This window comes from Lissotriton helveticus, chromosome 10, assembly GCF_964261635.1.
Source record: "Lissotriton helveticus chromosome 10, aLisHel1.1, whole genome shotgun sequence".
NCBI lineage: Eukaryota > Metazoa > Chordata > Amphibia > Caudata > Salamandridae > Lissotriton > Lissotriton helveticus.
The window spans coordinates 203447530-203473952 of NC_136071.1; the positions used below are offsets into that span (position 1 = coordinate 203447530).

At 46.0% G+C, this 26423-nt stretch overlaps 1 protein-coding gene across 4 annotated transcripts in view; it reads right to left on the reverse strand.

The window, feature by feature from the left end:
* The window catches only part of USP42 (ubiquitin specific peptidase 42), a 525507-nt gene that overhangs the window by 369636 nt on the left and 129448 nt on the right, over window positions 1-26423 (reverse strand). For all 4 annotated transcript variants that reach the window (XM_078665145.1, XM_078665143.1, XM_078665146.1 and 1 more), the window contains exons 4-7: window positions 6713-6823; window positions 6307-6409; window positions 1152-1219; window positions 952-1022 (exon numbers count right to left, since the gene is read on the reverse strand). In XM_078665145.1, the coding sequence (XP_078521271.1) occupies window positions 952-1022; window positions 1152-1219; window positions 6307-6409; window positions 6713-6823 (353 nt within the window). The remainder of the gene's footprint in view (window positions 1-951; window positions 1023-1151; window positions 1220-6306; window positions 6410-6712; window positions 6824-26423) is intronic.

Here is a 26423-nt window from a genome sequence, read left to right on the forward strand (position 1 = left end):
ATGAAGGAGATTCTTTTGACTGACAGGATCTTGACTTTTAGATGGCGCTTGTGAGAAAGCTAAGAAAGGTGAATCGAAATTGATCTCAAAAGTGTAAATACAGGGATTACTTGAAAGCCAATGTCTCAAATCTTTTAGAACAAAATAAGTTTGAAAGGTTGAGTTGATATATCGCACTCCGAGAGAATGAATGGTCAAGAGCGGGGATTCAGAAAAATCAGAAGAGTGGCTTCTTTTTCAGAAGGAGACACAGTGTGCCCAGAATTTACTACATTAAGGTTGTGGTACGGGGATGAAAAACACTGTGCTAAATAATGGGAACAGTAAGTCTAAATAAAATGCATGCCTTGTCCTTAAAGCTTACAACATCAATGGGATTTGATGTAATGTTAACTTAGGAAACTATTTTTCTTCCTAGAAACTGTTAAAAAAATGATGTATTCATATTATTGTTAATGGCTTTAGTTTTAGATACGTACTTGTCCAGCATTACTTATGATATCTGTTTTGGTAACTAGAAACACGTGGTTACAATGTACTTACAGTAAATATTGTAATTACAACAACCTACTAAAAGACATATTTGTTAAATAGAAATCTATTGGGAATTCACAAGTTTAAGAAAGCTGTGTATCATTAGCTCTTTTAAGTATCTGTTTGAGACGCCTTCTTAACCAAACTGTGAACATAGAACACATGCCTTTATTTATTTATAGAAATGTGCTGCTTTTATACAGAACACTGTTCAAACAGGTCTGTCTGAAATAAAATTAAACGTATTACTCCACAGTTCGAAAGAACTCACTTCAAAGAGGGGTGTTACTTCTGTCAGGCTCATAAGTAGGCTCTTGTAGAGTATAATGAGATCTCCAAGCAAGATGGCAATAGAAATAACAGGCAGGAATTTGTGAAGGGGAATTGCTTGATATCACTGAGTCAAAAAGATTTTACCTTTATTTCCAATGGAATGTCAAGGTATGGATCGAATGTATCAGAAACTCCCTTGCAGTTCAAGCACTTAACTGTAAAAAAGACAGTTTCAAACATGAAAAAACAAAAGTTAGTATATGATTTGCTCCAAAAATATAATTCAGCATGAGTGCAAGATCAACATTTTTTGTGTTACAAGCTCTACATTTCTTTTAAAATACCTCTGGAACGCAGGTAGCCACCGAATATTTGACAAATAAGAGTTGTGGCCTGGGTATGTCTGTCCAACCTAAAAAAAAAAAACACACAGGTAATCAGAGCCCTGAAAATTTGCAACGACTGCTATTGGGCACTAACAGAAATATAACAAAACAAAATCATTTTATTAGATTAAAACGAGGTTTAAAATTCTAACAAGTGAGGGAATATGTTAACATATGATGCTAGGCCTTGCTCAGGAATTGCATTTTATCTATCTACGTTCATGTATCTTGGTAATGAATATTATATGGCTAAAAAGTTAACCTACAATTATAATGAAACATTTTAGGATATATGTTTTCTAGGAACCAAGGACCCTGTAGGATGTTCTAATGCCTATACTTTATAATGACCATGAACAGTAACGTACTTATGGAATTGTGAATTTATAGTGTTGTCATTACCAGTAGATTGCGGGTCTATATAAATATTTGTTATGTGCTGCTAAAACTAGAATCAACTAAAAATGCATTTTATGATGAGAATTTTAGGGAATTGCACTTTATGAACCATTGAATACACTTGGCTGCCCTGCGCAACACCACGCCATATGTAGCACCCTCCTTCGTAGCCACGGAGGGAGGAGAGATGAATCCAGTGTCGGGTGAAGCGTCCAAACCACTGGCCTCACCTAGCTCATCTGCCCAGTCCTGGCTCAACTGGCACTGCTGTGCCAGAGGGTCCTCAGAGCCCTCCCAGTCCTCTCCTTCATCCGTGTCCTGGTATACAGGCTGGATTGACGGAGCCGGGTCGTAGATGAAGGCCTCACCCATCGACGCCGGAGACGGCGCCAGGCTGCGCCGTTCCGACGCCGGACCCAGACTGAAACTGGGGCTGACGTCGTCCAAGGACGGCGCCAGGAGCGACACGAGGGGGGTCGGCGCCAGCGGAGGACTCGTAAGGTCAACTGGTGTCGACCGTGATCCAGGTGCGGATCCCACCGGGGCAGACAGCGTCGGGACCGAAGTTGACGACGGCGCCGGGGCCGAAGCATCCGACAGCGCCAGGGCTGGAGCCACCGGGCCGCCGCGGCCCCCAGTCGGGTCGGCGGGCCCCGAAGGTACGCCGGCAGGCCTCAACGGATGGAAGTGAGTCCTCATGGCAATGAGGAAGTCATGAATCTCCTCCAGCATCGCTCGCAGGCCAGGGACCGCAAGGTATGGGCCTGGAGGCGGCGCCTGCGGCTCCAATGGGGCCGCGCGGGCGGTGTCGCCCGAACCCGCGGCCGCTTTGTGCGAGGGGAGTCAGAAGAGCGATATCGCCTCTTCGACTTTTTCTTTGAATGCCTATACTTACCGGAGGACTTGGAGCCCGACGAGTTATGACGATGACCTTACTATTGTGAGCATTAATCGTCATCGCTATGTATTAACCCGACTGCGGTTGGGAACCGTCCACCATCTGGTGGCATTCCCTATAATCAAGAAACCCGGGACATGCCCCTGCCCATGCGATGGTCAATCCATACAGAGTGTTCGCCATTTTTTACTATTTTGTAAATTTTATACTAATTTTAGAAAGTTTTATCTGAAACCCATCTTTTTAAAATATAACATGCGCAATACAAAATCAGCGATGCAATTGATATTTAACTTAAAGACTCCTGATGTATGTTTCTATGTGGCAAATTATATTTCAAAATGTATTTTTCATCGGAAATCAATTATTGTATAAATTCCCCTATGATGCATTTTACTGAAGGTTTTTATTATTGTTCAAATTGATTTTATATTTTTGTGTAAAAAGTGTGTATTTTGGCCCATATCACTTCGTGCACTTTAAATCGCGATTTTTGCACATGTCCAGCCAGCACCCCTGGGTGACCGTATACCCCGACAGGGGAAGAAAGAAATAAATATTTTGCACTTTATAATGCACTAAATATGCACTTTCTTAATCACAAGACTTGAGAAACCAATGTATAAAAAAATGTAAAGGAAGGATCATATAACACTTTGCACTTTACACCGTCACTATTGTACATACATTGGTACAAGTTTGCACTAAGTGATTGTACTAAAAAATTAGTTGCTTAATGTGCTGTAAACTATATGACTGTACGGACGGCGCAGTATAGAAAAGAAAAGAAGAAAAAAAAGGGAAAAAAATGTCTGCATTTTTTTTCTTTTTTTTTTGTAATATGTAATGACGGTATATGGGAAACAAATGTATGTTGCTCCTTTTTAATCATGATGTTGCTATATGGTTGTATTTATACACACCGAATAAAGCATTTTGAAAAATTTACTCAACGAGCGACGACTGCGGGTCCGCGACCGGTCCCTCGACTTCCTCCTCGACCGGGACCTTGAGCGGCGCAGAGCCGACTGCCGGATCTCGAGTAGCTTGCAGGACCGCTCCCGCCTAGCTTTCGAGGTCGGCCCGAGGCAGTAGAGACACCGACGGTGGGGGTCAGTCACCAACATCAGGCGGTGACAGGCGTGGCACGGCTTGAAGCCAGGCATCCCTACGGCACCAAGAGTCGAAGCCGACTCTAAAAAGAGATTCAAAATAGATCAAAAAAGTAAGTCAAAAAGTGACTAGAGTACTGCTCTTCCCTGTTCTGCGCTTGCTGGCGCGGAAAAGAGAAGAAGTGCCCAAGGTGGTTACAGCCTTTCATATTGGGTAGTTCATCACCTTGCCCACATTCTTTCCACCTCCGAAACCCCTTCGAAAGAGGAAGAGAGGCTCCACCGTCTGGACGCAAAACCTGCGCTCTCCTATCTAGACCGCACACGCCAGTTCCGGGTGGATGACCAGCTCTTTGTTGGTTACGTGGGCACAAGCGGACCATCTCTCGGGTCGTCTTGTGCATCAAGGTTTGCTACTCCTTTGCGAAGAAGGAGTCTCCTGTGGGGCTGCGAGCCCATTCCACTCGGGCCACGGCGGCTACTACTGCACTGGGTCGGGGAGTCCCCTTGCAGGACATCTGTCAGGCAGCTACGTGGGCCTCGCTGCACACGTTTGCTAGGCACTACTGCCTGGACAGCCAAGTCCGGAGAGATGGCTTTTTCTGCCGTTCCCTTCTCCAGGACTTTCTGGTGTGATCTTGGATCGCAGACCCACCACCGGGGTTGGTATTGCTGGGGTATCTATTCTAAGGTAAGGAATCTAACACTAACCTGTTTCTTTCAGATGCACAAGTTACTTACTTTCGGTAACAATATACCTGTAAGAAACAGTAGTTAGTGTTAGATTCCTTACCGCCCCACCCATCCTCCCCGTTCGGAGAACCGATATCTAGGGTTATGGACATCCCTTTCAGGGCCCTAGTTTCATGGCACCAGTGTTGGTTTCTATCATGGCTCTGCGTTCCTAGCGCGGAAAGCTATGTACCGAACTGACGTCAGCGTGCGAGGGTGGCGTTTAAGTACTCCGACGACTTCATCCCGGCGATCACGACGACGGATGCTGAGCCGCAAACGACACCTACCGACGCGCAAGGGTACTGCTGGCGAAAACTTTCCGGATCCAGCCTGACTCCTGGGGATATTCTAAGGTAAGGAATCGAACACAAACCGGTTTCTTTCAGATCTAGAATTTAAGAGGTAGCACTAGTGAGTAATCATACTTTGGAAAGAGGGATTCATCAAAAACCTCCTGTGAAAACTCAATTACTCATCCCTTTTGTCTCATCAAGGATCTCCAGAGTTCTAAAGCCAGGCTTTTCTGGTTCTGATTAAAGAGGAACACTTCCCCCTAATGAAGGAAGGTGAAGAGAGGAAAAACACAGTATGAGGCTTTGGTTGATTCTGTTTGGTTGGGCTAACTCATGTAAATTAGGGGTTCTGTTGCCTATGTGTCAGGATGAAGTTGTTTAGTTTGACAAGCCAAGATTGTTATCTGGAGACTGCTGATGTTGCTAAATAAATAAATCTTTTAACAGAAATTTAAAAAAAATTATTTCCAAAGATAGCTTTAATTGTATAGCATGGGAAGACGACGTGAGCGTATGAAAAAGCACTGACAAAAATGTTAAGCAAAGCTTCTTTAAGCTATAAAACCATAATCTTGCTGAAACAATTTGCTCAGGATCAAAAATGACTTTCACTTTAGCATTATACTCAGAGACACAGTCATGAGAAAGGACTATCTCCTTTACTTGCACTTATGGTTCCTTCTGTGAGAAGTTGTAAAATGACTCACCAATCCCCTGTCCTACAGGCTTATGTAGCCCAGGCTTATGAACAAATAAGCCTGAAAGTGTGGCACTGGTGGCATTTTCCAAATATTTATGTAAAGAAGTGTTCCGAGGTCTCCACACATATGTAGGACTATTCTACATTTATACCTGTCAGTGAGAATCTTACGGTGCAAAAACAATGGTTATAGAGGATTCCCAGACTGACAACAGGCAGTATTTAAGCAGGTAAATCTATAAAAGATCTAATGCTGAATAACCAACATGTGTGGTATGGACCCATTAAGGAATTAAAGGATTTTTTTTTTTAAAGTGTAGATTTCTAGAGCAACTCTTAGCACGATGCACAACTATCACACTTAATTTTCAACTCCTTTAGTAAACATTATTAATTCCCGGTTATGATTGGGATTAATTATGAACCCCCGATGGCTGCTAGTATCAAGAAACTCAACCAAAGGCAACATATTTAAAAATAAATCATCTATGTTTTGCATTCAGCAAATCTAACAGTTTGCTTTTTAGGTCTGTCTTCACTGCAAATCTTTGTATCTAGACCTATTGTTACAAAGTCTTTAAAACATACATAAAGTGTGTTTGGCTCCACTGAGGAGATTTTCTCTCTCAATTCATGTTATCGGCTGTTTTTGTACTATTCTGTCACAAACTTTCTTCCATTGGTATTTCACATCACAAAATACACATATTCATCACACGGTTTGTCATATTCAGTTCTTTAGCTCTTCTATTCATTCTCTATAGAAATGACTCATTTTTGCTGATTTTCTCCCAGTACTGGTAAAGTCAATAGCTCTGGATTTAATGTGCTAAAAAGCATTTATGCATGCAATACATGCAACCAGCATTTGTGCAAATCTGTAGTTGCATGTTTCAGCACTTTAAAGTCTGACTGACTATCTTTGCAAATGCTTGTTAAACTAATTGCCGCAAAATATAAGTTGTTTAGCACTTACTTGCTGCTACCATCTAGACATGCCTTCTGCATAGCATCAATAGTGTAGCGAATGAATTCATGTGCATCTTCCTGGTTTCCGAAACGGAAATGTTTTGCTATACCTTTTTGAATAGGAAAAAGACAAGTCAAACTGTCATAGTAATGCAAAAACAACTATTTTACTCAACAATATGCATTTTAATTACAACTCTAGAACAGAAAAGTGCACGTTTTTATAAGAAAATAGACACTTGCAATTTACAGAAAAACAAAATACAATATGGCCATATTGTTATGATGTATCTTTGCAGAAAGGACAGACTCTTATTTGTCATGATCATTATGGCATACTGCTTCTTCCACTCCCCTACAAATTCAATTAAAATTCAAAGCGACCTCAAACTGTGACATTAAAGGTTACTTACGTCTAAGGTCGTTGATGACAGCCATAGGCTTAATGACACTGCCAGAATTAGCAAGGGCCTGGGTAACATGAGCTTGCATTGTACACATCATGCAAAACCCTTGCTCATGACCTACAATGATAGAAAGAAAAAAGGCATTTAATGAACAATTTTGAGGAGGTAAATTACATACAGAACATTTATGCGAAAAAACTAACATTAAACTCAATAGTAATCCAATTAGATGGTGGTGGCAGTATTTTTGTCAAAATAAAACAACAAAAGGACAAAGATCACAAATCAATGTTTAAACTTTTTTATGGTTCACCAGAAGCTCCGTGTTCATAATAGAAATGGGAAACTATTCGGTCGAAAGAGGAGGGTACACATTCACCATTGAGTCCACTAAATATATGCACAATGCCCAACACTTTCCTGCTATAGATAAGCTAAGCATGCACATATCCCTTGGTATACTCAAACTATGTGGCTGCTGAACTGTGGCCTACCAGAGGCAAATTAGTCCTTGCCCTAACCAGGATAAAGCTGAAATCCTCTAAGCGGATCTTAGAGGGTCACTCTGGCCCATTTCACTATGTATTTAATTCTAACTTAAAATGAAAACATGTTCTTTATATTGAACAGATCTACATTATCGTCTGGTAATCATAAGAGGTTACATCTTATCATTTTTTTTGCAACAAAATGCTTCTGCAACAAGCTGTTTAAAATTTGTGAACGTGTAAATGTGGTGTGGATGTGTGCAACTGCAGCACACCCATTTATTTACAAAGGATGCATTGCAGTTTGTATACCACTCTCTCGCCACCTATTCTTTTTTATGAACCAGTGTACAAATCCCTAATAGGCTAGGTTACTTATTATTTCCATAGCTGGAATGGTATAAGTTTGTAACATTTTCGGCTGTCCTGTGACTTTGCACATAGATCCCAGGGTTTCCCATCGCACGCCCTAGCCTGATTTAGTTGGCGATTATGTCTTCTGGTGCTCCTTCCAGATGAGATACTATGGAGAACATTATGAAAGTCTTTAAAAAGTAGGGAAGCATACAAGATTGAAGAGGTAGCAACTGGAACAATACAAGTTATACTGACTAATTTTAACCCATCCTCAATTCCATACCCTCAATATTAATGGTAATGGTAATGTCAGGTCCGTTTGGTGCCTAGATAAGGCCACACATATTTATTAGGTTACATCTTGGTGATGATATCTGCATACAGTTGTTCTATTAGCAAGATCTTTCCAATATGGATTACAAAAACTTAAGGAGTTTTCTCAGATCAAAAAGATAGTTGGGAATGTAATCGAAGAAATGCTTAGTTGCCAGGAAAATAACTGAGAAGGTCAAAAATACTTTCCTTTGTACTAAAAGTAAAAGATAGGGTGTTAATTTAAGAAGCTGCATTACACTGTTTTACAGAGTTGTAAGTGGTTACTGCTTGTCACTTCCCAAAGTAAGCAATGGGCTGGTTTGTTTCACAAACCTGAAACTCAAGTCATTAAGGGGTGTACTTGATGTTCAGTTAAGGTCCAATAGTAAGGGGGGCCCAGAACAAGAGATTACATTCAAAATCTTTACTACTGAGTTAAGTCAATGACTCATTCAAACAAACATTAAAAAAATCATAATGGATAAAAAAATTATAGAGGCATTCGCACCATTCAATATATACTATACAATGTATTGCTGTGCATCATTATTCAACAGTACCGCTTTTATAAAACAACTTCTATATAGCTTATATTGGGCACCCTCCCAGAAACGAAAAAATAAGAGTAATCCCCAGTGTCTGTGATTCGAACACTCGCCTTCACATTAAACTTAGTAGATTTGTAGCAGCCTCCAGATTAAATACCAACAAAGAACAGACAGCCAGATGTACAAAGCACCGGCCATAAAATATTGGTTGCAATTTGAGACCAGTATTTTTGCAACCAGTGTGGTATTCTGCTAACTGGCCTACGTACTAACGGGTTGGTTCACAAAATACTCAAACAAGTGAGTCGCAATACTACCTACTTCATGATAATTAAAGTGTTAGGTCGCAAACGGCCACCTACTCTGATTCACAGATTTTACAGGGATGGTGGCATGTTGGGGTCAGCAGACCACCAGGTCCATGGATTATGATTGTTTTTTTAATAAAACAATTTATTTTTTTTCTGTTTTTTTTTTTTATTAACATTTTTTGAGCTTTCCATCAAGTTACACAACACCGTGTTCGATTAAATGCATTACAAAGGAGATACATCATCAGTTCAATTGTGTACAGATCCTTATATATCAGTGAACATAACCTTGTCTCTCAAATTCTTCTTCAAATCGTAAGGTACCCTTGGTATTGAACAGTTTGAATCTTGAAGGATTGGAGGTCCTCGAGGCAGTACACATCAATTTACATTTCTTCACTCATGTTTCCCCGCAATCAACAATATCTATTGGTAATAACGGACTATAATTTCCCCCCCCCCCCGCAAAGATCATAACTACGACGTCTCAACATTCTTTAACGATTCCTGTCTCTATGGACTTGCTTCACAGTCAGACAGTTCTTGTGGTGGTTCACATAAGTGTCCTCGCTACTCGTTCCATTTCCCCCAAATCTTGGACCATTTTTTGGGGCATCCTCTATGTACATATACAGCCTTTTCTGCAACCATCGCTATGTCCATATCGTTCCCCCATTGTGTACGTGATGGCAATACTCCCGACCCCCACTTCCTAGCGATGTTTCTCTTTGCAATAGCTAGACCCAGCGTCGCCCAAGTCTGCATACCTCGATCCATATCAGTAGGGGACCAAATATTTAACAGGCAACATCTAGGTTCTCTCTGTAGGACCACCTCCGTTGCTTCCGAGATTTCAGATAGTACGTTATCCCAGTATCGCTGTACCCGCGGGCATTCCCAAATAATGTGATAGAACGTACCTGGAAGGCCACTTCCCCATAAGCAATTAGGGTCTGGGATTCGGCCTAATGTGTGCAAGAGCGTGCGGGAGTAGTATATTCTGTGTAATATTTTCAATTGTACTAGTTTGAGCCGTGATGGTATGGTTGCCTCTCTTGCCGATGCTAGTGCATGTAACCAGTCTTCGTTCTCAATATCTCCTAATTCTACCTCCCATCTGCTACGGAGAACCACCGTGGGATCTGGGAGATTGTTGATTAGTTTTCGGTACGTGAGAGAGATCGCTTTCTTGTCGAGACAGTCCGTAATGAGTCTGTCCTCTAGTGGGGAGGATTCAGTAAGAGTTGTACCTGTCGGAATGGCGCTTTGTAAGGCGTGTTTGATTTGTGCATATCTATACCGTTCAGTATCCGCCATCCCGTATTGTTCTTGAAGGGTGGGGAACGTGACGATTTCACCCCTCTTCCATAAGTCACCTATCTTAGAGATGCCAATGAGTTCCCATTGCCTGAAACCCTTGGTATTTGCCAGAGTACCCAGATGACGTGTGTCCCAAAGTGGTGTGGCCAGTGTGAGTACCCCTTCCCAACCCAGGGCCTTCTGTGCTACGTGCCAGATCCGAACCGTATGGGCAGTTGGACCCGATAATTTGTGGCGTCTTTTGGTGTTATAAAGTGCCTTCATCAGCTGGTCTGTGGGTAGGACAGTTCTGTCGAGGCGGAAGGCTGGGTCCTGTTGTGGGGCATGGAGCCATTGATTCACCACCATCAGCTGTGCCGCCCAGTAATATAATTTTACACAGGGCAGGGCGATTCCCCCATCATACCAGGAGCGGCACAGTTTGGATTGTGCTATGCGGGCCGGTTTTCCGTCCCAAAGTAGGGTGGAAATTTCGGAGTCTATGGATTTAAAATACGTGAGAGGGACCGGAAAGGGCGTATTTTGTAAAACATATAAAAACCTCGGGAGTGCTAGCATCTTAAATAGTGCGGCCCTCCCCAGCAGCGTTAGTGGTAAAGAGCACCAATGGGCGACATCCGATTTCAGCCTCTGTAGGGGTTTAACTAGGTTTTCTTCCACAAAGGTTGATTCCTGTGGTGTAACGTATATTCCCAGGTATTTGAAACCTCTAGTGACCGTTTGTAGTGCGCAGCCCGGGGGTAGTAAGGGTGGCCGACCTAGGAGGACATATAGTAGTGATTTTGCCCAATTAATGGCATACCCTGACACCTCTCCGTAGTTTTTAAGTATGGTCATCAGAGCTGCCAGTGAGGCTGTAGGGGACATTAAGTAGATTAACAAGTCATCCGCATGAAGAGAGATGCGGTCCTCCCATCCCGTCCCCCAAGTTGTTCCCTTGATCAGAGGGGAAAGGCGGATCTTCACCGCTAAGGGTTCTAATATTAGGGCAAATAAGAGCGGGGATAGTGGACATCCCTGTCTTGTTCCGCATCCCAGTGTGAATGTACGTGAGGTATGGCCATTTGCAACTACTTGCGCGAGGGGTTCGGCGTAGAGTAATCTAATCCAACTACAAAATTTCGGTCCAAACCCCATTTTCTTAAGCACTGCAAATAGGAATGGCCACTCCACGAGGTCGAAGGCCATTGTTGCATCCAAGGAGAGAACGGCCGCGTCTTCCCGTAGCATAGGGATGCGGTGCAGGACTCCATGGATTCGTCGGAGGTTCAAAGACGTGTTCCTCCCGGGCATAAAGCCGGATTGGTCCGGGTGGATTAAGGTTGTGAGGTGGGGCTGCAGTCGGAGGGCTAGGAGCTTTGCCAGAACTTTTGCATCAGAGTTCATTAGGGAGATAGGCCTATAAGAGGATGGGAGGTCAGGTGGTTTGCCAGGTTTGTGGATCGATACAATGGTCGCCAGTCTCTGGTCCGCCGTGAGTGTACCCTTTTCCAAACAGTCGTGATACATGGGGAGCATGTGCGGGACAAGCTGTCGTGCAAGTGTTTTAAAAAGCTCCACAGGCAGGCCATTGGGTCCCATGGCCTTCCCAGTATGTAGTGCTGCCAGGGCCTTCCCTTCTTCCTCCCCTGTTAAATCACTCTCCAGTGCTTGCGCGTCTTCCTGGGACAGTGTGGTCAGAGGCACGTCTTGGAGGAATGCCATGCTAGCTTCCTCTGTCACCCCTCCACGCGCAGTATATACCGTCTCGTAGTAAGTGGCCAGTTCTTCTACTATGCGTGTGGGAGATGTTGTATGGGTGCCGTCTGGGAGTTCTAATGTAGCGATACATCTATTCGCCCTTTCCTTTCGCTCAAGCCAGGCAAGCATTTTCCCTGTTTTGTCCCCCAATTCATAGACCCTGTGCATTGTGTCAGTCAGTCTTCTTCTGGTCATATCCTCAGCGTACGCCCTGTATTCCTGAGAGGCCAGTGCTAGGGTGCGTGTCGTTTCTTCCGAGTTGTCTGATGCGTGGGCCAACTCCGCAGTTTGGACAGCTGTTTCTAGTGCCTCAATGTTCGCCCTTTGGTCTTTTTTGTGCTTAGTAATGGTGAAGATAGCTTGGCCCCTAATCACTGCCTTATATGCCTCCCAGAGGACTGATGGTGAGTCTACCGAGTGTAAGTTTTCGTCAAAGTATTGTGTGGTGGAGGTCATCAGTGTCTTCAAAATCTGTCTATTTTTGAGATACCCTGGGTAGATCGGGAAGACTCTCCGGCGCCGGGTGGGTAGTGCCGTGTAGGTGAGTTGTATCGGGTAATGATCCGATATCCCCCGGGGGAGGTGTTCTATTACTGTAATCTTTTCTGGGGGAATCGCTAGTGTCAGCATGTAATCTATTCTGGAGGAACTATTATGGGCTCACGAATGAAATGTGTATTGGGGTTCATGAGGGTGTTTAATTCTGCATATATCCACCATCCCCAGTGCTTCCAGGAAATCTTTAAATATGTGGGCGGGTCTTGTAGTATCCCGCGGGGGTTGCCGGTCTATAGAGGTATTCAATACTGTGTTGAAATCGCCGCCAATTATGAATTCCCCTCTGGGAGTTTGATCAGTAGCTTACCCAGGTCCTGGAAAGTCTCTTGGTGTAGTGCTGGTGGAATGTAGACCGATAGTATATTGTAAGGCCTTCCCTCCCATTGGCAGTTGACCGCCGCAAACCGCCCTCTGTCATCCACCCAGGTGTGTTCGATCACTAGGGGAGCGCTTTTTTGGATGAGGATACCCACTCCGCGGGAGCCGGTGGAGAACTCCGCGTGTGCGATCATCTTGAAGCCCCAGCGATTAAGTGCCTGGTTTGACGTGCCTACCAGGTGTGTTTCTTGTAACAATGCCAGGGTGGGTGCTTTCATCTTTAGATATTGTAGGACAAGTCCTCGTTTAATTTTATGGCCCAACCCATTAACGTTCCACGAAATGACCGTTAGCGGGGGGATATCAAGGGTTGTGATTGGGGATCGAGTGTCGAACTGTCATGTTCAGCCATAGTCTCTGGAGAGGAAATGTAGTATTGCCTTTTGGATCTGCCCATGTGGCGAGGACTGGTAGGTATCTAAGCCCATAGTGCCTTCCCGGGTTTGCGTTGGTTTGCTGATGTGATGTGTGTCAGGTCGTATGGACCGTGTAAGGATGTTCTCGTATGGTTGTTCCAGTGTAGGCCATGTGTCCAAGGGTGTGGTGTGGGCCCAAGGTGGTAGTGGTGTGTGCTGTGGAAACGCCAACCAGGTTAGCAACAGGAAACAAAAACTAAAACATAGTAAACTCATAACATTGAAATCCCAAACCCCCCTCCCTGCCTCCCTGCCTCCCTGCCCGGTGGACAATAAACCTTCCACCCCCCCAACTGAGCAGAGTGCTTGTATTCCCAACTAAAGAAAATTGTTCTTGGGGGTGAGACTTCTGTGTCCGTTGTTGAGCCCCCCCCCCCCCTCCGAGAGTGAACATGCAGTGCCCGTTGTAGTCAATCGTCCTACCTGCATGGATCAGTTCGTGCATGATCGGAATGTCACCCCATTTGGACAGTCACGGTCCGCGGCCATCCGGTGCATCTTCTCTCCGCGTGCTATTAGGATTCTCTCCTTTGTAAAAGGAGTAAGTAACTTACTTATTCTAAGAGGTCAGCTACACGGGGGTGATTGTTAGTATCGATTTCCATTGTGTGTCATATGAGATTTATTCTGTGTCTTCTGTTAGCTGGGGGCTTCTTTCTCCGCGGCTCCCCGTTGCAGATCTCGATTCCTAGACCCTTTTGCCTTCCTCCAGCCCTCCAGCCATTCCTGAGTCGCCTGCGGTGAGTCAAAAAATCAAGTTTTGCCTTCAGATGCCACTCGTAGTTTTGCTGGAAAGATCATAGAATACTTGAGCTCCCGTGCTCGCAGTTCTCTCTTAACCTCTGTGAATCCTCGTCGCTGTTGGGCTACGGCCGCTGTGTAGTCTGGATAGAAGTGGATTTCGGTGTTGTCAATTTTGATTGGAGGGCGAGTGCGTGCTGCTTGTAAGATGGCATCTCGATCCCTAAAGTTGAAAATGCGGGCCAATATGGGACGAGGTGGCGCCCCGGGTTTTGGCTGCCCTCCCGGTACCCGGTGGGCGCGTTCAACTGAGAAGTAGTTCGACAGGCTCTTGGGTTTCAGTTGTTTGTAGATGAGGTCTTCAACGTAGAGGTCTAGGACAGGGCCAAGTTCGGACTCCGGTATGCCAATCAGGAAGGTCCCCGCGACGGGGCTGTTACGGCGGCTGATCACCACGCTGGATCCCGGGCCCAGGGAGAGCGAGACAAGGGGCTGCCGGAACACCCTCCGGTCCGTCCACTCTCGGCCTGTCTTCGCTATGTTCCCCTGCCGCCGCAGGGGCTGCGCTGGTACCTGTAGGCGCCCGCCCGGCGCGGTCTGGATCGTGCGTGGGGAATGCTACACCAGGGTAGAGTTCTCAGTGGGCTGCCGGATCAGAGGTACGTTCGTTTGTTGCCCTGGGGGCGTTGTTTACACAGCGAGGGCGACAGATGCCGATATGGTGGGACGTCACCGGGAGTGTCTCGCACTCGAGCCCCCGGTCTTAGGCGCCAATCCAGGCCGCAATGTTCAACACGGTGCCGCTCCACAGGGGAAGGTCGTCGAGAGGTCCGGATTACAGCCGAGTGTACCGGGGGATTAGACGCTCCAGGTCATGCCATTTGGCTACTGCTGAAAAGGCGGATAAATGTTCGGATGTTGAGAGGAAGGCTCGTTAGTCACAGAGCTCTCTCAGAGTGCGGCCATCTTGGCGGTTGGCTAGCCACGTCCCCAATAAAACAATTTTTATTGATTTTTTAATGCAGCCGTTTTCATTAAAGGAAACAGGGCTACTTTTTAAAAGCACAGTTTTTGTTCAAGAGGACTTCTATTAAACTTTTGTAGATACATGAAGGGGCTGGGGACCCCTTCCCTTTTGCGAACGAGTTACCACCCCAACTTGGTGGCATGTAAAATGTCAATGTTTACCTCCAGATTTCAGGCAGAAAACATTGGGAAATATGATATCGATTTAGTATTTGGAAGAGACACTTACAAGACGCTCTTTCCAGATACTGAATCATTATAAATTTCTAGACACATTTAGTGATTCGGAAAAACGTTCCTGAATCGCTAAATGCAACACAAGTAAAAGGATTTTAGCACTCACAAACACTCTGATTTTTAGAATCAGTGGGGTTTGCGAATGCTAAAACCATTGTATATCTGGTCCATAGCCTGTTCTAGCAGCCAGATTTAAAATAAAACGCAATTCCAGATACTATTACATTCATTTTTTATATTACACCTGTGCAAATCAAGAAATTTTGAGAAAGCCATACTATCAGCATCAGGATTTCCGCTTCAATACTGCATAACCAAAAATGTATTTTATAATTGTTAAAGTATGCCACCAAACTCAATATTAAAAGCTGCATTAAACAAAAACTCATAAAACTTTGCCTTATCCAAGGTGATAGTGGTTCCACCAATAAATCACTGTAAGTTTAATTTAGCACACCTATCTGCAAACGAAAACAAAGGCACAACATTTTTAGGCTTGACGAGACCACAGGTGAAGCTAAATTTACAAGTAATCACATTTAATTTGCTTTCTAGTTTATTCCTACAGGAAGGACGGTTGCCTCAAAAAAATTCAAAAATAAATTGCAAGCACAACATTTTTATTGAATAGATTCTTCCTTCATACGGTCTGATAAGAGGCATAACTTCTGCCCATGTTGGTACCACTTTTTATTTACAAAAACAAAATATCAGCCTACCTGACTCTCACCCAGTATATGAGAACTGCTCTAGCCAAAGAAATATGGTCTGTCACGCTACAAAGTTTGAACCTTGAGAGCAGTTGTGCTATGACTTTCCTCAAATTTAGTAGACCATTCAATCCACTGCATTCTATATAATTTAGCTTATTATCAGTTGCTGAAAGAGACAGCTTCAGCATACATCAATATTACTTTCACTTTACTATGAAATGCGCGTAACCAAGGAACAGAAGACAACAATCTATATTGATTATTAAATAAAGTTAACCAAGTCACATCTTTCTACTTTTCTTGCACCAAACTAAAGCCGAAGCCCACAACCCATGGTTTATGTCAATAACATATCCAAGTAAAGAGAGTATGTGCAAGCATACAATTTAGTTTTTGGTCATTTGTTAATTGATTGCTAATTGAATTTGTATGGCGCACTGCAACTCGCAGAGTGTTCTGGTGCTAAAATCAAGAAAGACGAGGACAGGGAACCACTAGAGACATAGCCTCAGAGGAGTGCTGTGAACACCCACGATTTTAAGTTATTTTCGAATGTAGAAAATTACATTCTTGCCTTAAGAGAGATGGAAGCTCATTCCATCTTTTAGGAGTAAGGAACTCAAAAACACGACGTCCACAGTGAGAAGATTTAAAGTGTGGCGCTTTGAGAAGATTGGCCCTGGAAGAGCATTTTATAATTTCTGCAGTTGGGCAATAAATCTAGATGAAAAGCACATGCAAAGTGCACTGCTGTAAACTCATTTAGAGATAATTAACGTGTAGACTATGAATTTGCAAGTGTTTTCGGGCTGATATTTGCAGTGCTTTAGGGTTAATGAAGCAGGAAGAAGTAATATGATTCACTTGAAAGGGGGGGGGTTAATCAACAATTCTTTTTTAGATTTCGGACTGAAATGACTGTTGACAGAATTGTTACAAGGGAAGAAGCTCACCATTCATTAGACAAGGGGTGAGAAAGATAACCTTATAATAAAATCTCTGTTTTGTCAGAGTTTAATTTAAGAAAGTTAGTATGCACTAATCCTGACACTGCAAGCATACACTGATAAAACTTGCTTTTAATACCATCCGGTTCTTTAGGAATTGAGATTATAACTGGAGTATCAACAGCATAAAATAGGACCATGAATCTACAAGACCTGACGAGGCACAAAGTAGGAGAACAAATATATTGAAAAGAGTGGTGCTCAATGTGGAACCTTGTAGGGCTCCATAATTAATAGTAGTGTCTGTCAAGCAGCAGAAGGTTGAATATACAGATTGAATAGACCATGTGAAAATGATTGATCCATTTATGGGCTACATGACAGATGTCTAGGACCCAGAGACTCTCCAAAAAGAAAAAAGGTGTGTTGTTCCATAGTGTGCAATCCCCCGACCAGGGCCGTGATGTATCTTAAGCTGTCAGTGGCAGATACTAAGACGGTATCACGGTTATGATTGGCCAGGAAGACAGATTGGGCAAAGTCGAGGATAGAACTTGTAGGAGAGTAGGGTCTGCTTCCTATGGTCACCCCCACTTTGTGCTGTGATTCTCTGGTTTTTCGACTTTAGTGTTGCTGTGGGCCTGCTAAACAGACCCACAGCCCAGCTGTTCTCTCTCTAACCTGATACCATGTACTTTAGGTACATACAAGATTGGTTGATTGGTTACTGGGTCACCCTTGTGAGCCCCTGTATAGTGTACCATAGGTACCCAGGGCATAAGTGCACCATAGGCCTACCAGGGGCTGCAGCATGTATTGTGCCACCCCTGGTTTGCCTTCCAAACTGACACCACAGGTCTGTTCAAACAGCCTGGTTAAGGTGGTGTTATCAGCCCTTACTTAGATATAGTATATCTATATCTACCTTATATATAGACACATAGTATCCTATAAGTCACTCCTATGGTAGGCCTCGACAATCCTGGAGGCAGAGTGCTTGGTTTTATGTGCGACGGTGCCCAAGCATAAGCTGAGCCCCTCTGCAGCTTTCGGAACCATCTCCTTATAGCTGTTCTATGATATAGACATACCATATACTCTTAAGTGCATTATAATCCTCGCGGTTAATACTAACTTTGGTTTGGCTTTATCAAAACATGTTGTGTAAACAGAGCCTCAGCATCACAAAATGGATGCTGCTGCCACAGACACAAGGCACAAGTCTGACCTCCTGCTGCTGGACGAAACCCCGGCAGGGGAGGCCTGGACAATAGGTTTCCTGTCCAGGGAGGTGCCAGCACCTACCAAGACAGGGTTTTGTGTATTGGGGCAGGGAGGGCTGCATCAGCAGATGTTTTTCCAGACACTGCCTGGGGCACACAAGGTGCTCCATACATAGCCCCGTTCAAACCAATTGCTGGGGCACTCAGCCCCAGCTCTGGCGTGAAACTGGACAAAGGGAAGGGGATGTAACCACCTCCTGCCCAGGTCAACCCATAAGAGGGACCTAGCCAGGTAGTCCAGCCGACATCCTTAGTATAAGAATAGGAGCTTTAGATTACCCTGGACGAATCTTTGAAAGACATATCCTGGACCTTCGACGTTCCATTCTGACTGGAAGATGGAAGATATCTCCCTTGTGGTCAAGGAGTGAACACCCTGTTCAAACAGGCACCAACAGCAACTTTGCGGGCTACATTTTCAAGGCTCCCGCCAGATCCCGAAGAATCTGCAACACAAGAACTGGACTTTAGAATTCTCTGACTCCGACCCACATCCACAGCAAAGCTGAGACCCGTGGCGGACAGGAGAGACGTGGGACCGGACACCCTGGACATCCTGCATTTTGCTACCTGCACTCCTTTCCTGAAGCCTCAGTAAGTTGTGCATTGGGGTACAAGAAGCCCCAGCCTCGAGCACCATTTGCACCGAAGCCCAGGCCCCCACACTCCGTAAGTGTCCCGTGGGCCCCGCCTTTCCATTTCAGCTCGACGAGTCTTCCCGGTTCCTTGCCCGTTGGCTAGTGAGCCCCCTGAAGACTCCCTTTTGAAACTAACTCACTTTCCTGGTTGCCCCAGGCTTGCTCCAGCTTCCCTGAAAAGGAGAAGCGCCCCAGGCCTTGCTGGTCTGCAACAGAGCCAATCTCGACATCCTGTGTGGGCTGCGGTTGCCAGGGCTTGTTCGGTCCAATCCGGATACCGACACCGCAGTCATCTAGATCCATCGTGGGACAGCTCGAATCCAGCTCCTGGTCATAGTCGATGTCTCCTGGACCTCGTGGCTGAAGAGACAAGTTCGACTACTTCACCTGAAATCACCCGACATCGCCTGGTTCCTTCCTGGTACCTTCCTGGTCACTGGCTAGTGACCCAGACTCTGTCCCTTCTGCTTTCAGGTGCTTCAGATCTTCGATCCACCCGGACACTTTTCCTCTGGTCGCCTGCAGCACTTCTTTGCAGCTCTCCATAGAAAACGACGAAGGAAACCGACACAAAAAGACACCTATGCACCCGGCTTCCCTGGGTGAGGTAACACAAGTACTCCGGTGCTCCTGTGGGTCTTGACTCTCGAAGTGTCCTAGTTTAAAAGGGTTCCATCCTAGTCCATCCGGAGGTGTCCTTAAATTGCATATTTGTAACTTTTACGAACTCCATTGAAAGTCAATGGTAACCCGCGCCTGTGTTTAGATACTGCACGCGGCTCCCGTGGGCCTCCTACTTCCTAACCTTTGGTCGTTTAGTGTAGCCCTAGCGATTCCACAGGCCCTAGGCCTGCTTTCTAATTCTCTCGTGGTACTTATACCACTTTCTTAGTTTATGGTTTGTGAGGCCCCTAGGGCATAACCTTTACTGTGCAACTTATCGTATATTAACTGTGTGACTTGTATTGTATTTTGACCTCTGACCTCATAAAGAGTGCAGAGGGGTTGTGTTTAGATTCATTACATATATATTTGATATATACCTTGTGTGGTGTCCTTTCATTTAGTACTCAAGGAATTATAATTGGTAAAACAACTTGCTTAACTCGCCTACTGAAGCCTTAGCCTGAAGACTGCTGGTTCATGCTACCACTAGCATAGCTTTCTATAAGGTTGACTTTACAACCACCATCAATAAGGGTCGATTAGACTGGTGCAAGGTGCCCACTAGAACTAGTGGACATCATATGCCAGGCTAACTTCTCACATTGGTGTGCAGCGGTTGGGATAAGAGCTTGCAATTGTTTTACCAAGTAATCTCGAGATATCATCTGAAAGATCATATCAAGGTACCTGTAGGTACATATAAATCAAGTCTTATATATATATACATAAGTTCTACTGAACTTAGTAGTTGTAGGTGGGAAGGGCTTAGCACACCCTGACTACAACTCCTAGAGAGGTTCTAGTAGGAAAACAGGTAGTGTATGTAGGTGCACACACCACACCTCACTAGCAATGTCCTTGGAAGCAGGGCCTAGTGGGCCTCTGCCAGAAGACAACCAAAGGTTGCCTTCTAAATATGACACATTCTCTTTTCAGGAACTGAGAAGCTTGTGTGTGGTCAGAAGACTGAGACAAGGACAGAGTCCAACCTTTAACCACCTGGTAGATATCTCAGTGGCTCATGATGTGGAGAATGCATCAGACCCAGGTAACCAAGGTAGCAGAGAGGGGGGGCATCCCTCAACAGAAGAGAATAACATTGGGGAAGATCCAGTGGTCTCTGATGATGAAGTGGATGCTGAACAGGATGAGGTTGATGAACCTGACCTGCTCAACACAGGACTATCTGGAGGTGGAGAGGGCCGTGGTAGGCCCCACTCTAACCTTCCAAATAGGCCTAACAGTGGAAACAGAAGGCGCAGATCACTGTCCAGTGGTTCTGATCATTCTGATTCCTCAGTAGGGTCCAGTGCCTCTGCTCTGAGGAGGATGACTTCCCCTCAGAGGAGAGAGCACAAAGCTAGAATGAAAGAGGTAAAGCTGAGGATCAAGAGGCAAGAAGTTGCCCTTGCAAAAGAGACCCTAGCTCTTGAAAGAGAGAAGAAATTGTGTGGCCTAGAGCCCACTGGTGGCAGCATAATTCCTAGAGATAGGGAAAGGTCTCATGACCATAGACACCCAAACAAGATTATCCCTCCCTATCAGATTGGGGATGACATCCACAAATGGATAATGCTTTGGAGAGGGATTGCAAAGCACATCAGGTACCCCAAAGTCAGTGGGCAGCAATCTTGTGGCTCTCCTTTGCAGACAAAGGCAGAAACAAGCTCCTCACTGTAAGAGAAGAGGATGCTGACAACTACTATGTCCTGAAGAGTGCTCTGATAGATGGGTTTGGCCTAACCACTGAGCAGTACAGGTTGCTGTTCATGGATACCCAAAAGACACAGACTCAGGGCTGGACTGATTTTGTAGATTGTGCTACTAAGGCTCTGGAAGGCTGGTTGCTGGGCAGTAAAGTAAGTGACTATACAGGATTGTATAAGCTTATTATGAGAGAACAAATTCTTAACAACTGTCAGAACCAGTTATTGCATCAGCACTTGGTTGACTCTGATCTGACCTCTGCCCAAGAATTGGGAAAGAAGGCAGACAAATGGGTCAGAACCAGGGTGAAGCAGAAGATACAGAACCAAGGTGGTGATCAGAAGAAGCAAGACCAAAAGGGTGGGGAGAAAGCAAAAGACCAGAAGTCTTCTCAAGGTTCCCAAAAAGCTTCTAATGGCGGGGGTTCCCAACAATCTAAAAAGAAAGAAGGACCAATGAAACCATGGTGCAAGTTTTATAAAGTAAATACTCACTGGACCAGTGATTGCGCCAAGAAGGAGGCAGCTCCAGCCACCATTGGCCCTAAGGCAACTGTTCCCCCTCGTTCAGCTCCAAGTGGTGGTTCTCAATAGAAGGGTGTTGTAGGGTTAACCCTGGGAAATGAGATGGATTCTGGCCTAGTCAGAATACCAACTCAAGCTGTTTTGATCTGTGATGGGCAGGGGACACAAAGTGGCTCTGGCCAACAGGGACACATGTGTTTGTGTCACAATGGTGACGCCTGGCTTTGTGGACCCTGGACAGATCATACTAGGTGAAAATTACCTAGTGACCAATGCTAGCAATGTCACTACCACTCACAGTATGGCAATTTGTATTATCTCCTGGGGAGGGGTAACTGGCCTCAAAAAGGTTGTGGTTAGCTCAGACCTCCCTGTAGAATGTTTGCTTGGAAATGACCTGGAGACTTCAGCTTGGGCTGGAGTGGAGTTTAGGACCCATGCAGAAATGTTAGGGATATCAGAACATGTCCTTGCTGTGACTAGGTCACAGGTCAGAAATTGCAACACTGAACAGGCACTGGATTCTGGAACAATGGACCAGATGCCTACCAGGAGGAGAAGCAGTATGGTTAAGGCAGTGCCTTCCCCCTTGCCTCAGGAAGAGGATCAGCCTTCTGAGGAAGCTGATTGTGAGACCCAGGAGGAAACTGGCCTAGAAGAGCTTGAGCCTGATCAGGTTGAGTTTCTTGGGACAGGGGGGCCTTCCAGGGCAGATCTGAGGCAGGCACAGTTGGACTGCCCTTCTCTTGAACCCCTCAGACAGCAAGCTGCTGCTGAGGCTGCAGGGAATGCTAGTGGGACCCACAAGGTTTACTGGGATGATGGGCTCCTGTATTCAGAGGCTAGAGACCTCAAGCCTGGAGATTCCAGGAAGTTGGTCATACCTTTGGCATTCAGAGGCTTCCTTCTCACACTAGCCCATAATATTCCCCTTGCAGGACATCTTGGCCAGAACAAGACTTGGGACAGGCTTGTCCCTCACTTTCACTGGCCTCATATGTCAGAGGATACCAAGGAGTTTTGTCGCTCCTGTGTCACCTGCCAAGCCAGTGGCAAATCAGGTGGCATCACAAAGGCCCCCCTTATACCACTACCTGTGGTGGGGTCCCTTTGAACGTGTAGGGATTGACATTGTTGGACCAATGGATCCCCAAACAACATCTGGGCACAGATTTATTCTGGTGGAAGTGGATCATGCCACCAGATACCCAGAAGCCATTCCCCTGAGGACCACAGCAGCACCTGTTGTGGCAAGAGCCCTCCTGGGAGCTTTCTCAAGAGTGGGTTTTCCGAAGGAGGTTGTCTCAGACAGAGGAGCAACCTATATGTCTGGATATCTGACTGCAATATGGAAGGAGTGTGGAGTGAAATACAAGTTCACCACACCCTATCATCCACAGTGCAATGGTCTGGTTGAGAGATTCAACAAAACCTTAAAGGGCATGATTAAGGGTCTCACTGAAAAGCTCTGGCAGAGATGGGTCATCCTGCTGCCCTGCCTTTTGTTTGCTTACAGAGAGGTCCCAGAGAAGGGGGTTTGCTACAGCCCTTTTGAACTTCTGTTTGGTCATCCTGTAAGAGGACCCGTTTGTTTGGTAAAGGAGGGATGGGAGCTACCTCTCAAACCTCCCAAACAAGACATTGTGTACTTCGTCTCCGCTCCAGGATGGCCAAGTACATGAACAAGGCATCCAAAAACCTTGAGGCTAGTCAGGAATTGCAAAAGGCTTGGAATGACCAAAAGGCTGTACTGACTGTTTACCAGCCAGGACAGAAAGTGGGGGTGTTGGAGCCTGTGGCCCCAGCAGCTCTCCAAGACAAGTGGAGTGGACCCCACACTAATGTTGAACAAAAGGGAGAAGTCACCTATTTGGTTGACCTTGGAACTCCCAGGAACCCTCACAGGGTGCTTTATGTCAACAGATTGAAACCATATGTTGACAGGGCAGACATGGGCTTGCTCATGGCTACTGATGAGGGACAGGAGGAAGAGAGTGACCCTCTCCCAGACCTGCTCTCTCAGAACCCTGATGATGGTTCAGTTGATGGTGTAGCCCTGGCAGGCAGCCTCACTGACTAACAGCATAAGGACTGCAGACAAGTTCTACAGACAAATGTTTTCACTGACTCCAGGTCAGCCTACCTGGTGCACTCATGAAGTGGACACTGGGGACAGTCTGCCTGTTAAAAGTAAGATTTACAGGCAACATGATCATGTCAGGGACTGTATCTGGACAGAGGTCCAAAAGATGTTGGATTTGGGAGCCATTGAGTCCTCAGAGAGCCCTTGGGCCAGTCCAGTAGTCCTGGTGCCTAAACCTCACACCCAAGATGGTAAGAGAGAGATTAGGTTTTGCGTGGATTACAGAGGCCTCAATGCTGTCACTAGGACAGATGCCCATCCAATACCCAGGGCAGATGAACTCATTGACAGATTGGCATCTGCCAAGTTTTTGAGTACATTTGACCTGACAGCTGGCTACTGGCGAGGCTGCAAAGCCAAAGACAGCATTTTCAACCCCAGGAGGACATTATCAATTTGTGGTAATGCCCTTTGGGCTGAAAAATGCACCTGCCACATTCCAAAGGTTGGTGAACCAAGTCCTCTCAGGTCTGGATGACTACTGTGCATCTTATCTAGATGATATTGCTGTATTTAGCTCCACTTGGGGAGATCACCTGATCCACCTGAAGAATGTTTTGGAGGCCCTGCAAAAGGCAGGCCTAACTATCAAGGCTACCAAGTGCCAGATAGGGCAGAGTCAGGTGGTATACCTGGGCCACCTTGTAGGTGGAGGCCAGGTTCAATCGTTGCAGAGCAAGATCCAGACCATAATTGACTGGACTGCTCCAACCACCCAGACTCAGGTCAGAGCTTTCTTGGGCCTGACTGTATATTACAGAAAATTTGTCAAGGGGTATGGTTCCATAGTGACACCCCTTAATGACTTACCTTCCAAGAAAATGCCAAAGAAAGTTCAGTGGACAGTCAGCTGTCAAAAGGCATTTGATGACCAATTCTGCAAAGTCCAGACTACTCCAAAGAATTAATTGTTCAAACAGATGCTTCTGCATTGGGGGTAGGTGCTGTGCTTTCACAACTGAATGAAGATGGTCAAGACCAGCCAGTAGCTTTTATTAGCAGAAGGCTGACCCCTAGAGAGAAACGTTGGTCAGCTATTGAAAGGGAGGCCTTTGCTGTGGTTTGGGTCCTGAAGAAGGTGAGGCCATATGTGACGAAGGGGACCCAGGACTGCGAGACTTAAACCCCCCTACTGTGACCCGAGACGTGAAACCCCCTAATGTGTACCGAACCCTGTTGCTCTCACCCTTTCTCACGCAGCACCCGGAACACTGGAAGGAAGCCGAGCACCTCCCTCGACCCGAGTCTGACTCGACCGACGAACCCTGTTTCTTTAACTGGGCGGAACCTGATCCGAGTCCCGCCCCGAGACCGTGTTAAAACCCTGCCGTGACCCGGCACAGGTGTGTGAATCACCCGGAAGAGTAGGCGGTTGGAAGGACGTGGAGAAGAGAGGCGGAGTGGTGAGACTCACGGGAGCGGAGGACGGGAGAAGAACCGGAGGTGAACCCGACACCGAGAGCGGAGACATCGGAGGAGCCCGGATTGCAGAAGTGGAGGAGGCGGCGGGAGGCGAGGCAGGAGCGAGAGACGACGACTACAGCAGCAAGCCAGGAGGCCAACGGGAAGGCGCTTCGCCCAGCCACACTTCAAGGGAAGTGTGGCTTGCACAGGTACGATCTCGCTTTTCGGGTTGGGTTGGACGTAGGTGGAACAAACCGCCCTGAGAAACACACACGGCATCCATCGCACTAAATCCCCAACCCTATCTGCACTATACCGACACCTAGGTCGTGGGTGAACTGTGTATGCATGTGTGATCCTCACTACCCTCCCTACGCACTGTATATATATTCACAAGGACTAAATCTGCCCCTTGTCTCTGTTTTCCGAGCTGGAAGGCGCCAGAGTAGAGGACCGGACTACCTGTCCCGGAAGCCCGAGGGAAAGAAGGGGAACCGGACCGGAAAGACGCAGAGAGCGGCGTTCCGCCATAGAGGCTGCAGCAGAACTACCCCTTCCCTACTATCGAAAACAGATACACAGGAGACGTATACTAAAAATAAAGCCTGCGTTACCCAAAGTACCGGTCTCCGTGAGTCTATTCACAGCGCCCAGCTCACAAGTGGTGGAGAATGCGGGCACTTCAGTGACCGTCCGAGACACAAGGATGGAAGAGCTACTACAGGCATTGGTGAAAGGGTAAGAACAATTGGGATGGGCCGTGGAGCAACAGCTTGCTGCCGCGCAGGCAGACAGGGAAGCGTATAGGAACACTGTCGCAACGCAGATCGAGGGACTACAGAAGGTTATCCATGAGCCTGCAAGCAATCCCGTAAGAGAATCCGGAAGAGCTCACCCCACCCCACCCGGCATCTCCCTACAGAAGTACATTGCCAGAGAAGACCCCAACGCCTTCCTGGTCAATTTCGAGAGTGTGGCACTGGCATGTGGGTGGCCCCTCGAGAAATGGCCATTCTTTCTAGCACCCCTGCTGACGGGAGAAGCTCAGGCGGCTTACCAGGTGGCCAACAGCACGGGCCAAACGCCCTACGGGCAAATCAAGACAATCATTCTTGACCACTTAGGCCTGGACGCCGAGGCCTACCGGGTCCGGTTCCGTAAGGAAAGAAGGACCCCGGGCGAAAATCCCAAAACGCTGTTCTATAGGCTAAAGGCAGCCGCGGATAAATGACTTACTCCCTCAGTAAGCACTAAAGA